Here is a 15,301-nt window from a genome sequence, read left to right as displayed (position 1 = left end):
GTGTGTGTAGCTGTTTATCTAGACCTTCAGGCATGATGAAGAAATTCGACTTCAGCCAGTTCAGTAGCTACAGGCTGTCTCATCCCGTGGCTGCCTTGCAAGCAAACATCTCCAAGGACATGGACAAGTACAGCAAGATCCGTTTTGATCACGCCAGCTTCGACGCACAGGTCTTCGGCAAGCAACCACAGTTGGCGCCTAACCAGGATCAAGAAATCTCTCACTTCTCTGAATGTGAGTTTCACACCTTTCACAAGACGCACACACACCCATGGGCTCAGGCAGAACAAATCTGTCACCTGATAGAACAACAGCAGGTCAACCTGCAGCGAAACGCTTCCGTCAGAGATGCTGTTTAATATACACTAAATGAGACAATTACCAAGCTTTTCATGTTGCTTAAGGGGCGGAATGTGTTTAATAGGGGGGACTGGATGAGGCTTGTCACTTTTCCTCTGTAATGATGTCATTGTGAGATAATGACACAATGACTGTCACCATGTGCTGCATTTTTAATTCCCATTGAATATTAAATGTGTTACATTTGTAACACAGAAATGTCACCTGATCGCCTCATCATCATAAATTATCGGCTCTTTTTTACCATGACAGTGTTATGCAATCACTGTGGCTGAGCCTCTGTGTCATTTGTGCCTAGAATTTATTAGAGAGCACATGTACTGGTGTCAGTCAATCATGCCATATGCTGTAGTGTACGTCATTAGGACTTCAATGTCCCAATACTGATGCATCAGCTATTAAACACCACACTAGAATTTGATTCATTTGAATGCTTTGCTATGGAAGAGATTTTTCCCCTTATTTCTATGAAATGAATTTCGATTCATGTTGCCATGAAACTTCCCTGTATTCATTTCAGCTTACGCTTTGGCTGGGTTTTTGGCCGATGTTAGACCTGATAGATGTGTGCCTGTGTTTGTTTTTCCAGCGCCATCACAGTACCCCCTTTTCCTGGGCCTGGGAGGTCATCTGATGATCCCCGGCGGTGGGCAGAGTCCAGTTCACTCCAAAACGGAGAGCGACGGTCTCCAGGCCTCCGCCAACGCTGCTGCTGCTGCCCGCCGCCACCGCCGCCGCCATCCTCAACCTCAGCACCCGCTACCGTGACAAGATGGAGGTTCTCTCCGGCCAGCCGTTGGCACCGGCCACAAAGGTAATCAAATTAGGCCACTTGGAAAAGGTAGTTAATGTGGTCAATACTGGAGCAACTCTGATTTGTGTATGAAAAAGAAGGAGGGTTTTTTGGGGGGCGGTGGGGGGGTGGACATCAAAAGACACTTTTTGGCACTGACAACTGTGTGGCTCTGGTGGCAGAAAAAACAAGAGCCCACCCCACCCCTGCCACACCACCACCACCTCCACCACCTCCAGTAAAGCTTTAATGTACACAAAGGAAAAATTTGTGTAATCACATCAAAAGCGAGTGAGAGAAATACAATCAGCCTTGTCCCCTTTTCTCAATTACAATTAGATTCCTTTTTGTAAAACATAGCGGTCATGCATCTGATTTGGACTTTCTATGGAGACACAGAGACACATGCAAAGCAAAATTATTTTTTTTATCTACAAGGCATGTGTGTCTCCTTTGTGGCAGACAGCAGAAGATGTTTTGCATGGTTGTATATTATCCAGGATAAGCTTGGTGCGATCCGCTCCAGCCTGCAATCTCTATCATATGGACTATGAGGGTTATTCGGCTGGATTAAACCAATCAGAAAGAGAGGCTCATTAGCTGAAATCTTTCATTCACATGAAAAAATGGATATCCCCCCCCACTATTTTACATTAGCTGGTGGGAGAGTTCTCAACTTGGCCTCTTGCACACCATTTCTGAAGTATGTGTATACACAGAAACGGCCTGGCCTCTTTTGCCAGCGCCTGCTGAAAGTTTCCCTTTAAAGGGATTTCCCCCATTTTAAGTACAGCTCTCTCTCAAAGCACTTAAACCTAATTCACTCCCAAGCTGCTCCCCGAACAGAACGGTGGTTATCTTTTAAAGTACAGGGAGGCTCTTTAAACAGGCATGGCTTACAGTATAATGGACATCTGGAGGGAGTCAGAAGTCAGTAAATGTCCCAAGTTAAGTAAGTATGAAGAGATTTGACGTTGAAACTCCCACACGCTCAGCGAGTGCGCTTGAATGCCAGCACTGGGGCTGAGCATGTGGGCTGGGACCAGGTACCGTACAAACTGTCAGCATGAATAAAACAGTGTTAGTAGATTTGTCATCTGTGCCTGGCCTGCATTTGAATATGAAGTGTTATAGTGGTGTTTTCCATGCCAGAGTAACTGTAAGCAAATTTTCTTGAGAGACGAGACTACAAATTATTCTACTTGGAATCTAACCCTAAATGCAAAATTTGTTTTACATTTTGAGAGCTGTGAGTGTATTTGTTTTTTTCAATGTCTGTTTTTGAGATTAGTCAAATGTTGCCATACAGTTTGTCAGAGGCTGAAAATAAACAGGCGTAGTCCGAGATTTTTTGGCCCTCTCACAGATTAATTAATCTGAAAGCGCCTCTTTTGTGATTCTAATAATGGTATGAAAAATGCTCGCATATGTGCAGTATAATTGGTGTTACTCTGAGACCGTTCTCTTAATGAGGTAAAAGTTTTAGTGGCTGCCATAAGCCACATCCACACTTACCGCCACGGTGCCTAATGAGTGACACATCTGTCACTGAGGGAAAAACTTGCTGCATTAAGCCGCGTGGCCACATTAGGCTTTTTAATTTTTATTTTAATGGTGATGACCTAAAACCATCACCCCCAGCTGCCATCTTGCCTGTGTGTCCTAGAAAACAGATGACACAGCTGTCACCGTAAAAAAAAAAACTATACGCCAGTGATCTGTCTGGGAGAATTATGCCCTAGCAGGACACTTTACATTGTCTCCTTTTCTCCTCATAATCAGCGCTCATCTGATGGGTTTAAACCACTCCACATATGTACTATAAGCGCTTATGATTTGCTGTTGCATGTAATCCTGCCGCTTATGTAGTTTGTGTGAAATAACTGTATATAATGTATAGATAGGTTTAAAGATATGCAGTTATTTTTAATTCAGAATTTTTTTTCTAATTCAAACAGAATGCTATAACGTGAGACACCACTCTGATTATTACAGTGTTGATTAAGGCATACCGTGCATGCTTGGATTACATTGGTTAAAGTAAATTGGAAATGCAAACAGCAGTAAACAGCTAGTTAACAGCTAGTAACAGTTTTGACACTCTTGGCCAGGGCCTGAGTTTTAGACAAAGGGCTCACTGCTATTCTGCTTCAACCACCTGTCCATTCTCTTCACGGATAGCCATGTTTGGTTCTTCACTGCAAAAACAACCAACCAGTGTAGATGCGCCCACAGACACTGTTGAGGCATATCGTCTCATTGATGTCAGTGAAAGCTGTCGGTCTCACACTGCTCTTGGCTCCGTTTCAGGACATGCACATAGAGGTGGATGAAAACGGCACTCTGGACCTGAGCATGAAGACCAAAAGGGAGAAGATGAAGGACCAGACATCATTGCCGCCTCCTCCGCCTCCCCCGCGCTTCCCGGCATGCCGCTGGGCGAAGGCCTGCCCACGCCGGTCACCTCCATGGCCAAAGCCAGCGGCCTCCACATCCCCTCGGCTTTCTACCAGGCACTGTGCGAGCAGGAGGGCTGGGACTCACCGCTGAACTTCAGCAAGCCCCACATGCAGCTGGAGAGGGAGGTAAGGATGCACAGGTGGTGCTGGGAAATGCTGTGTGCCTTAGGGCCTGTTGCGCACTAGTCTCAAGCGGCTCTCTCCCGCTGCTGTGCAGTAAACAGTGCCATCAGCGGGGTCCATTTTCCTGGAAAAGAACAGCCAGTTCTTGGAAAGCCACGTATGTCTGTTACCTACAGTGTCTGACAATGCTGAATTATTGCGCTTTGTTCCCTGTAAAATATCTTTTTTATTTCCCTCAGGATCAGGGTGCGTTTTTTTTTTTTAAAGAGACGTTCATGTTGTTGTCACTACCAGATGTAGGATAACACATGAGGAGTGTGTCAAATGTTAAACACACTCTGTGAAAAAGGAGAAACTATCTGTGTCTGTCTTTATGTGATAGGGTGTCTTTCATCTGTGAGATAAGGCTGTTTTGAGTGGTCTGCAATCACAGATGTCACGGCTCTTCTGTGTAAAATCAAATCTTCCCAATCTATTGTCTAGAAAATCAGACGCTTGTCTCCTTTGTACATCTGGTGCGTTCACAGATCCTTTTCTTACAGGGGACAAAAAGTAAATCCAAAGGTTTAACACCATTGTTGTCCATCATAAATAGTTTTAGGGATTAAAGACCTTTTAAATGGATGTGTATGTGTTTTTTTTTTCCTAATCACAACCGTCTAGTCTTGTCCTGCTGTGGCATGCGATATTGCTGTTGCTATGTCCTGAATATCCACTGTAAGATGTTTATTTTCAGTTTCTTTCTCTTAAAAAACAGGACCAGCATGACAAGACTTCACTAGATGACAAGGCGTATGCAGGAGACCCTTGCTTGATGAGTCCTAAAGCAAAGATGCTTTCAAGAGAAGCAAAGAAGGAACTGATGAGGTATTTAGTTAATCTCTCCATGGACATGTATGAAAGTTCAGTACATGAAGGACACTTCAACTTAGTCTGCACTGCCTCATAGTCACAGTCCATAGTGTATCTTGTTTTTCTTCCAAGGTAATGAAATGTGACTAAATATTACCATACAACAATACAGTATAATTTATGCATATTTCATGCATATTCTAATACTATCACCATCCCCAGCCCAGAGAGATTATTCCCAAATATGATGTTCATTTGCAGATATGATATTGTTTACTATATAATGTAATCAATACAAAATGCTACTTTGCAGTTGTCCAACACCTGGTTGTGATGGCAGTGGTCATGTGACAGGAAATTATGCTTCCCATCGAAGGTAATCACATCACCTTCTAATCTATTTACCATAAGTCTAATGAACGTCATGGAGAAATGATTTCTGGGATTCAGAAGACAATACTTCACATGCTAGCAAAAGGCAAATCCCTTACTGAAATTCTGACTGTGCAACCTTGAGTAAAAAGTATCGATTTGACTATTTGACTTTTAGAAACAGTGGTTGTCTATTAGTCATAAATTACTTATTTAAAGGGGCAGTGCAGTGTGTTAGGTGACATTTGTTAGGTATTTATTGCACCTGCATCACTCTCTGTATAGATTATTGATGATGGCTCTTTATCTTTGATTGCCCTTTTATGGTTACCTACATATCATGCACAGATAATACCCAATTAATAATGATAACTTACATTACCTGCAGACTAAGTCACTCTACTTTCAGATCGTCTACAGAGTAGATCAGGATTAGATGAGGGATTGGATGTACTTCACTGTTTGTGGGCTTTTATGGGCTAGTTGTTGTGCGGACAGGGAGCTGTGTAAATTTTATGCTATTTTCTGCAGTGTTTCCGGGTGTCCACTGGCAGACAAGACCCTGAAGTCGCTGATGGCTGCCAACGCTCAGGAACTAAAGTAATTACCTAGTCATCACAGTCAGTAAAAGACCCTCATGTTCCACACATGGCTCAAAGCTGGGAACAGACAGCTCCACATCGATTGCTGAATGTTTGTCTCATACAGAACTTGCATATTTTTGAAGTCGGACTTGTTGCGAGGTGTTGTTGCCAGTGCTAAAGCCAGTGCTTTCTTGTTGTCCTTGCAGGTGCCCAACACCTGGTTGTGATGGATCTGGCCACGTGACAGGGAACTATGCCTCCCACCGCAGGTAAACACAGCTTCCAAGCACGGCAGACAAAGCACACTTACGTCAGATCACACTTACGTCAGATCACACTGCTGAGGGGTATCGTTTCCTGCCCTGGAAAAAATGACTGATTAGGAGGATGAACTCACTATGTTTCTTCTGCTTTCAGCCTGTCAGGGTGTCCTCGAGCAAGAAAGGGAACGTTGAAGCTGACACCAAACAAGGATGAAAAGGATGAGCAGGAAATGAAGTATGACATTTATTTTTACCATGATCATTTTAAGTTTGCATAGTACTTGTCATATTCATCGCTCATCTATCAGCTACTCAATCTAAGAAAAGAATGGAACAGTGACTTCAGTTGGCACTAACCCTCTCCAGAGAAACAGTGATTTAATATAGATATTCTGCCTTAGGCTATACGGAATAATGTCTATGCCCTTTCAGCCAATGGCATGGCCCTTTGACTGTCATTGAAGGAAAGATGATTGAATATCATTTAATGTATTTGGCCTTGCCTCCCAGGAACTGTATTCCTGAAACTACATAAATAAATAAACAAATATTAATATAATTGATTGCAGCTTAAATCCAAAGTCAGCCATGCAAATATCCTTTCACTTTTACATCTGGGGGTAGTATTATCTTTTTTCCTTTTTAATTACTAATGCAATGTTAAGAGCTTAGGAATTAGACTAGTGCAGGTCTCATCCACATTAAAGGAGAAGAGAGACAGACTACCCTGCCCCCCTTAACCCCTCCCCACCCCGCATCCCAGTGCATCTGTAGCATTGCTAGATTACTGTAAATTGGTGGCCATATGGCATGTTTCTATTGTCTCAGAGATGCATGGCTACCTGTGTTCCATGGATGGGAGAGCACAGTGTTAGGGACTTGTTTTGTCCTCTTGTTGATGCTGCTCTATTAAGCAGAAAAGTGCTAAAATACCCCCCCTCATCCATCCATCCACCCATCCATCCACCCCATACCCCATCGGCCATGCTATTTGTAACAACTCTGGCAACCTTTCACACTTTCCAAAGAGGGGCTATTCAGGAAAAGGGTGATGACCTCAAAAACACATGTAGCCTTTTTCTTTTTTCATTCCTTTTTTTTGTATCGGACACATACGTATGACAATTATGTGCAATTTATGTCATCCCATTACTGACCTGTAAAATAGCGAATTGCAAAATAAATTACCCAACTCTTACCAGTGTTTTAGCCACACACAGTGACTTGTGTGTGTGATTTCATAGCACTGCTGCTGCATCTAAACCATACTCATTGTTATCATTAAGCTTTTACTTGATATGCTGTTTGTGTGTGAGTTTAAGGGTACAATTATTTTAACATTGTTTTTTTGCTGTTGTTTAAATACACTTTTAATCAGCATTTGACTGGATTAATCAAGTTAATGGGTCTGACAAATCTTCTGGCAGAATAAGTACAGGGATGTTTGTGGACATGTGAACATGCAACATTTTGGTTTGAACAAAGCCAATTTTTTAGTATGTACTGTCTAAGTATCAACTAATACTATGGGAATTTTGAAATAAAGGAGTAAAGAAAATGATAACATATCTCAAAGCTAAAAGTGATATAAAATGAAAAATATTTTAACCTCACCATCCAATCAGCAATTCACCACATATCACTAATAATCTTGCACTATATTAAAACACATTTTATGTATTAATATTTGAATAACATCTGGCAATTACATTTCAAAAAGCTCTTAGTTTACAAATAAGAGCAAAAATAAGAACAAAAAAGGTTATCTTATCATTATAAAAAAACATTCGAAGACATAACCTCATGTAATGATCATGTCCTTGTGCAAGTTGAAATGAAATAGCTTGTGTTTCCAAGAGCTTTGCCAGAAGGAATGTGGAAATACTGGCTTTGAATTTTCTCATGTAATTGTGTCTCCAATTGCAACAGGGCTTCATGTTATGATATTCCCATACACTTGAGGCTCTTGAGCAGCTGCATGTGTGTGTGTGTGTGTGTGTGTGTATGTGTGTGTGCACATGTGTGTGTGCATAACTGAACAGTATAACTCAAAAGGTATTGACCCTGCATCTCTGTCCTTTTTAGATGCCCAGTGGAGGGGTGTGACGGTCAGGGTCACGTGTCGGGGAAGTACACATCCCACCGGAGCGCAGGAAGCTGTCCCATAGCTGCAAAGAGACAGAAGGAGTGCTCCATGAATGGGTCACCTTTCTCCTGGAAGGTGTCCAAACAGGAGCTGCCACACTGCCCGCTCCCAGGCTGCAACGGACTGGGTCACGCCAACAACGTCTTCATCACCCACAGGAGGTGGGGTAGCGTCACCGTGACCTATGATTGCTATAGAAGTATGATGAAAGTACCTATAAAGAACCTATAAAGATATGGCTGATTGATTAATCGATTGATTGATTGATTGATTGATATAAGACATAGCTGTTTACTGTACATAGTTTACAATTGTATTAAACAATGAAACATTTGAACAGCTGAACAGGAGGATGAATTGATCACTCGATGAATGCATGACTCAGTCCATAGTTAAATGGAAAAGATAAATGGAACTGATCACAGGCTGATTGTGTCCAGTTTGTGTTCTCTCTCCAGCCTGTCGGGTTGTCCACTGAATGCACAGAGTTTAAAGAAGAAGCTGGCAGGGGACGAAATGATGACCATTAAAGTGAAGGCAAGCAGTGGTAAGCATCATTTAGGGGTGTTATCTACTGGGTTTGGCCAAATACATTGACAATGTACCTCTAAATCATTAAAACACTTCAATATCAGGGATAACACACCACATTAATGTACAGGAATACAGTACCAGGAATAAGACAAATTGTATAAAACTTCTACTTGATAGCCTATTGCTAATCTGATATTTAAGAGGGATAGCTATTGGTTTATACACCTATAGACGTGTATATTTCCATACATACTCATGTTAACATGAGGAACAGTATACTTATACATACATACATACATACATACATACATACATACATACATACAGTACATACATACATACGGTATACATCACATTATAACTACAACAGATACCAAACAAAAAATGAAACCCCACATTTTTGTTGGGCCTTGTTGATGGAAGTTCAAACTCCTCATCAACCTTCAGTCTTTACACTTTCATGACTAGCTAGACAAGCTAAAAATGAAGTTAACTTATGAATTTAGCTGACTTCAAGTGCAACTGAAGCCAGCCATGTTATAGGTTGATCTGTGATTCAGGCGTTTCTTCATACATACAGTGTAAATTGGATTGGCCTCCAATTTCCACCTAATCTTTCCTCACAAAACAGTATCATTCTGCCTTTATTTTTACCCTCTCTTCAATTCCCCTGTTATGTTGCCATGATAAATATAATTTTTTAAAAATGTAGTCATTTAATAGTCAAGGAATAGTCTTTATAATATTAACAATTTCTCACAGTGTCTGATCCAAAACATATAGTGAGATGTAAGTTCTGCCTCAGGCACATCTTACTACCTGTATAGCTAATCCACTAGAATGTGACAGACCTTGATAAAACATGCTCCCCTGACATCGCCCATAGATGTGAGGAGCATCGATGGTTGGCGAGAGTGTAAAATCATAGTGACAATACTCCACAGCCCTGTTTCAACAGCATTGTCTTGTGTCCCCGCTCTCCGCTGAACAGGTATTGAAAATAATGAGGACATGCAGCACTTGGATAATGAGATTAAGGAACTGAATGAATCCAACCTGAAAATAGAAGCTGACATGATGCAGCTGCAGACTCAAGTAAGCACTCTCACAGTTCGCTTGGAAATAGACAGAATTCACCAATGACGAGTGATATAGGATCTCGAGATTCAAAGATTCATATGTTATTGATTAAGAGAAACATACAACACAAATATCACCTAGGGGTAATATCATACCAGTTTTACCATTTTTAATCACTCTGATTGTAAAAAATATATTATGACATATCAGACATCATTTAGTATACAGATTATATTTACTTGTAGACTATAATTGTGAAACGTATTTTATATCATGATAAAGATAGATTGAAGTTCTGTAAGAAAGTTCTACAAATTCACTCTTTGGCCTTTATATATATGAAAGCTATGATGTTTACATGCTTTTGATACACTCTTTTCTCACTAATATCAGATATCATCAATGGAATGTAACCTAAAGACAATTGAAGAAGAAAACAAGATGATTGAGCAGCATAATGATGGCCTATTGAAGGAATTAGCTCGTCTAAGTCAGGCACTTATTAACAGCCTAACAGACATACAGCTACCACAAATGGTAAGATACACTAAAAGTTGTTTTCTATGTTTATGCATGAATATTTAATGTTGCCTCGCAGTATGTTGTATTGAAACCAGCTCACAATATTCCTCACATGCAATACATTTCTGCACTATACATTTAGTTATGCATCAACAGTGTGACTACCATAATCTAATTATTCAGTGGTTAATTTGATTTATTTCGCTTCAGAATTGAAATAAAAAATAAACTATATGTGCCCTTTTGAGGCCAGATCACTTGGTAGTTTTGTCTTCTGAGTTCTGTTTGCCTTTATGACTCATTGTGAGGTTAGGTTAGGAATTAGGAGGTAAAGCCAGAACAGAATCTCATGTCTTGATGTAAATATGTCCTTTTCTCTTGGCAGGGTCCTATCAACGAGCAGAATTTCGAAGCCTACGTGAACACACTGATGGATATGTATAACAACTCAGAGCATGACTACTCCCCTGAGTGCAAGGCCCTTTTGGATAACATCAGACAGGCCATTAAAGGTATCCATGTGTAGGATGTCTGTCTGTCAGGGGGTTTGCTGCGTGGGGCAATATTTCTGGACCGCTTTATTTTCTAAAGGAGGCCTGGCGTCCCTCCATGTGCAAGGAAATGGCATTCTGAAAAACATTGCCATTCCACTGAAAACATTACTGCACTGAAGAGAAAAAATACTCTACCAGCCAGAATTTGTAAAAGTTTTAACAGCTTCTGAGCTCACTCAATACATTTATTTATTGAGATTTATACCCCTTTGCACTTAATTATTTCGTATGGTTTGCTTGATTTTACTCTGTATTTGTTTTTTGTTTGTTTGTTTTTTGCATAATTGATTTCTGTGTAAAACATATTTTACGTATAATTATGCCGTTGCTATTTATTCTCTCCATTCAAATATTTATTACACAGTAATATATTTAATTTATATCTAATAATGATAGTGGTGTTCGAAAGTGGAAATTTAATTTGTTTTGTTCTGTTTGACTTTAGGGCAGTGCGAAATTGTGAGCAACAAACAAACACATTCCGTACTCCTCTCTTGTAAGGTTTTGTCACTAAAATAAAATCTTTCACAGTTGGGATGACCAACCTGTAAACTCCAGGCATAGAAATGCTGCTCGTCTTTGCCATCTAGTGGCGATAAGCAGCATCTACATTAAGCGATTCCAATTAAACTGCTCCTCCTCCAGTACTGAAGAAGGAAATTTATATGAAATTCAGTATTGAATGTACAGTGAAAAATCACAGCACAGAAAATAAAGAATCACATGAAATGAAAAATAATAAATAAATAAATGATGTATCACTGCAAAGAATAGCTGGAATGAATGTCACACCACAGCTTAAATGTGTCTTGAAAGGAACTAATAATCAGTATGACAAATTTCAAAAGTCTTTGTTTTCTTTAAACTTATTTTCATTCATTTATATCAATATCTGCCTTTGGTGTGCACACATGTGTGTGTGTGCATTTATGTGCCTAAATGTAAATGAATACATGAAATATACTCTGTTTTGTGGTAGAACAGTATTATGTGAATGGTGTTTAATTTATTACACAGTATACCTATTTTCAAAGAAAAATACTTCTAACTCTGTTGGATTTACTGTTTATATGCCATTTTGAATATATACTGCAATTGTTCTGATTTGGAGTCTTTAAAGTCTTTAATCACCATGAATGATTACATTTTTCTTTCTGAAGTTGCGAGTGACTGGCAAAAATGACAAATGTGTCACAAAGCACATGAAAGCAAGTGACGGAGCCACATTGCCATTTGTGGCCACAAACTTCCTTCAAAGCACATCTTCTACTGGCAGACAATGTATGTGAGTGTGAGATGTATCAGCGGAGAGGCCTGTTAGGTTCACTTTGATTGTTGTTGGTGTTTTTTTGTTTTTTTTCATTTACAAAAATATGTTTCACAAAAGAAAATGAAATTTAATATATTTTCTTGAATTTCAAACAAAAGAAACTCCCATTGACTCAGTCTCAGATCTAGAGCTGATTCAGTAAATGTATTTTTCATGTAATAAAACAAAGATGAGCAACTGTTTTTATCGGACATTAGATAACTTTAAATGTCCCAAAACAACATCTTGAAATTGCACTTTTATGTTGTCCCCCAATACGGTTTTAAAGAGGTGGGAGGGTCTTAATTGAAGAAGATACTTCATTTTGATCTCATTTCATAAATGCATGGACTGGTATGATTTTGTTGGACTATTCTGTATTAACAAGTTGCCACTTTATGTGTCATGCAAAGAACGAGAAAAAAATGCAAAGATAAAAATATCCAGAGAAATCATTGGATATTCACGAAAACTAAAACTACTTTATCCAAATGGTGACTACTAATAATTTTAACATTAATAAACTGAATCAATCATTTTTGTTTAAATTAATGACTGTAATTTATTATTATGTTTACTTATTTATAATTCTTAACTCTTAATTTATATACCACACATTGTTTGCTCAGGAAGTTTTGTGAAGAATATTTATTTTTCCCTGTTTGTATTTGATGTTTTGTAATGTGAACTGGATTTTTTGTGTAATGATATTAGTATGATGGAACCGTATTGTACATTCTTTTCTTTTTGATTAAAACAAAATGCTTTTTTCAGTTGAAGTAGTTTCTATATTGAACTTTCCTTGGACTTTTACTATTTCATAAGCAGATAATGCACAGTGTTGTACAGTTTGTGTATGGTAGAAATAAAATATTCATATGGCCGAATCAGCTGCAATTTCTCAATATGCTAGTATTTCAAAAGCAAGCTTTTTGTCCAACTATAAAATACAACATGCAGCACAGAATACACCTGGCACTTCTGATGATACAGACTTTTTTTCAGGTTTTGCATTGGCAGGTTCTGTAATGGCAATGAACTGTAGTGCTTTCTACAACATAGCTGAGTTATGACTGTGATTACCTTAACGATCTCATTATTCTAACGAGGTCAGCTTTAGTCACCGGAGTGCACATATACAACTTGAATTGCATGGCAAAGTGTAATAACTCCATCATGGCAACAGCTCTGATGAACTTCAATTAACTTCAGACATCGCTCATCACATGGTTAGATCCGTAACACGGGAGAATAAATCTATTCAATGCTTCAGGATGCTTCCATTCAATGTTTCCTGTTCAATGCTTCAGGATGTTTGTTGATATATAAACAAACCATTGTCCAGTCAACCAAAACTGATGAGAAAAGCAGCTGACATGGCTGACACACACCAGGAGAAGTGACATTATCTTTTGTAAAGGATGCGTACAGAACTCGGCATTCAATGTAAATGGCACTGTACAAGAGAATCCATAAGGGTTATGTGGAATGCACTGAGCACATCAGTTCTCACATTATGAGGCCAGCCCTTACAGCAGAATTTGACTGCCACGGCATTGGGGAGGGCAGGAGTGAGGAAAAGGCCAGCCAACCTTTTCTACAAACCGTTTTTGCTTAGATTTGCATAGCACCGAGATAGTTTGGGTGACACAGCTTATGCTGCTAGGAGACGTATCCACAACAGCAAAAGGAGTATACTTTGGAGACATGTATGTGCATGACCATGACCACATGGCACGACCATATCAGCAGGACTATAGACCCTTTCAATCTGTTCCTAGAGGTTTTTCCGTGTTGAAACATGCACAACCAGCACAGATACTAAAAAAAAAACTTTTTATTGTTTATCCACAAGTTCCCATTAGCTCAATGTTGTTTTCTGCGCCACCGAACATGCCTTGGGAATGCACGTTTCTTTATGTCGTTAAAAGGGTCCATACCCATGCCTCGGCTGTTTCTGAAATGGCATGCTACACACTGCTCTTATACTGACCTGGACAGAAAAGTAGTGAGCCCCTCACTCACTCACTCACACAAGTGGAAAACTCCATACACATAGAACACACAGTTTGTCCAACTGATCCTAAGCACAACTCTTCAGGAAGTAGATCAGCTCATTATTGATATCAACTGCATTTATTGCACAGGGAGAAGGATTACATGGCACTATTTGTGTGTGTGTGTGTGTGGGGGTCCACCTGCTCACCTAACTCTTAAGAGGAGGGGTTATGCTAAGAGGGAACCTCATTGCATCATCAATACCCCTTTTATCCCACACAAAAAACAGTGCACACAACATTTAATGGTTTAACTCCACAACTTAGTACCACACAGTTTTAGTGGTAGAACATACAAGGTGATTCTCAGAGATGGGAAACCTGGCTTTAGAAAGTGAAGGTCCTACCATGTATTGGTTGTTGTACCTGTGCACTTCCTGGCTGTAGAGTTGAGAGAATAAGGCTGGTTGGAACAAATATGTGGGTCATTCTGTGTCAAATCAGATAAGGTTGTTGCTGCACCATCTCAGATTTTGTTCAAACCTAGTCTATATCAAGAGGGTCCCAAAACCAAGGCCTTTAAAATATTTCAAGGCTGAAAACACTGGAATTTAACAAAAATATGTTACAGGTCTTATGTTAGGACCTAAATATTAGATAGACAGATTTTGAGCAAAATTTGAGACGGTGCGGCAACCATTTTCCTGGATTTTGTCTGATTTGACTTGGAATGACCCATGTACAGTAGGACTTTTACTTTCTGAAGCAAGGTTTCCCATCTCTGGTGTTTCCAAACAAATTTCCGATTTTGGTTTACAGATCTTTCACAATCCTCACTTGCTCCTCAAATAGAAGAGCCTTTTTACATCCACTCTAAGCAATTTGACTTTTAACGTAGGTCAGTCTGTGTTTAAAAGTACCTTTCTGATCATGTTGAGGTTATTTGATCTTCAAAATAAACTTCAGTGATATCACTATACTATATACATGTATATCTAAAAAGTTGCATTCTTTGTGAAGGCCACTTGCGGCAACTTCTGGTTTGAAACAACACAGTGAAAACAAACGCTCGGACAGCTGAAATAAATAAAAATATGGACAATGCCATATGGTGAACTGTGCTGGTGAACAGTAAATCACATTGATCTTATGAAATCTTATGCCATATGAAAACCAACATAAACATTCAGTCTCTTCCAACAAATTGAGTTTCTGATTTGAGATCTCACATCGTTCTCATGCACATGTAGTTTCTTAAAGGTGCTCTAAGCAATGCTGGGTAACATCACTTCTGTTAACTTTCAAACAAAACAGAGAGCTATAGCTCACTACTTCCTCCCCGTCCCTCCCGTG

General features: G+C 39.5%; 1 protein-coding gene across 1 annotated transcript in view; it reads left to right on the top strand.

The window, feature by feature from the left end:
* Positions 1 to 12,851, top strand: part of st18 (ST18 C2H2C-type zinc finger transcription factor) — a 34,808-nt gene extending 21,957 nt beyond the window's left edge. The window contains 15 exon segments of the mRNA XM_048259558.1: positions 11 to 234; positions 950 to 1,094; positions 1,096 to 1,174; positions 2,149 to 2,199; positions 3,490 to 3,738; positions 4,493 to 4,602; positions 4,901 to 4,963; positions 5,491 to 5,559; positions 5,750 to 5,812; positions 5,961 to 6,041; positions 7,892 to 8,113; positions 8,411 to 8,499; positions 9,478 to 9,581; positions 9,960 to 10,103; positions 10,474 to 12,851. Coding sequence (XP_048115515.1) covers positions 11 to 234; positions 950 to 1,094; positions 1,096 to 1,174; positions 2,149 to 2,199; positions 3,490 to 3,738; positions 4,493 to 4,602; positions 4,901 to 4,963; positions 5,491 to 5,559; positions 5,750 to 5,812; positions 5,961 to 6,041; positions 7,892 to 8,113; positions 8,411 to 8,499; positions 9,478 to 9,581; positions 9,960 to 10,103; positions 10,474 to 10,614 — 1,834 coding nt within the window. The 3' untranslated portion in view covers positions 10,615 to 12,851.
* The last annotated feature ends 2,450 nt before the right edge of the window (positions 12,852 to 15,301 follow it).

The sequence above is a fragment of the Alosa alosa genome, chromosome 1 (assembly GCF_017589495.1).
Source record: "Alosa alosa isolate M-15738 ecotype Scorff River chromosome 1, AALO_Geno_1.1, whole genome shotgun sequence".
In the NCBI taxonomy this organism is placed as follows: domain Eukaryota; kingdom Metazoa; phylum Chordata; class Actinopteri; order Clupeiformes; family Clupeidae; genus Alosa; species Alosa alosa.
This window is presented reverse-complemented; position numbering and strand designations above follow the sequence as displayed.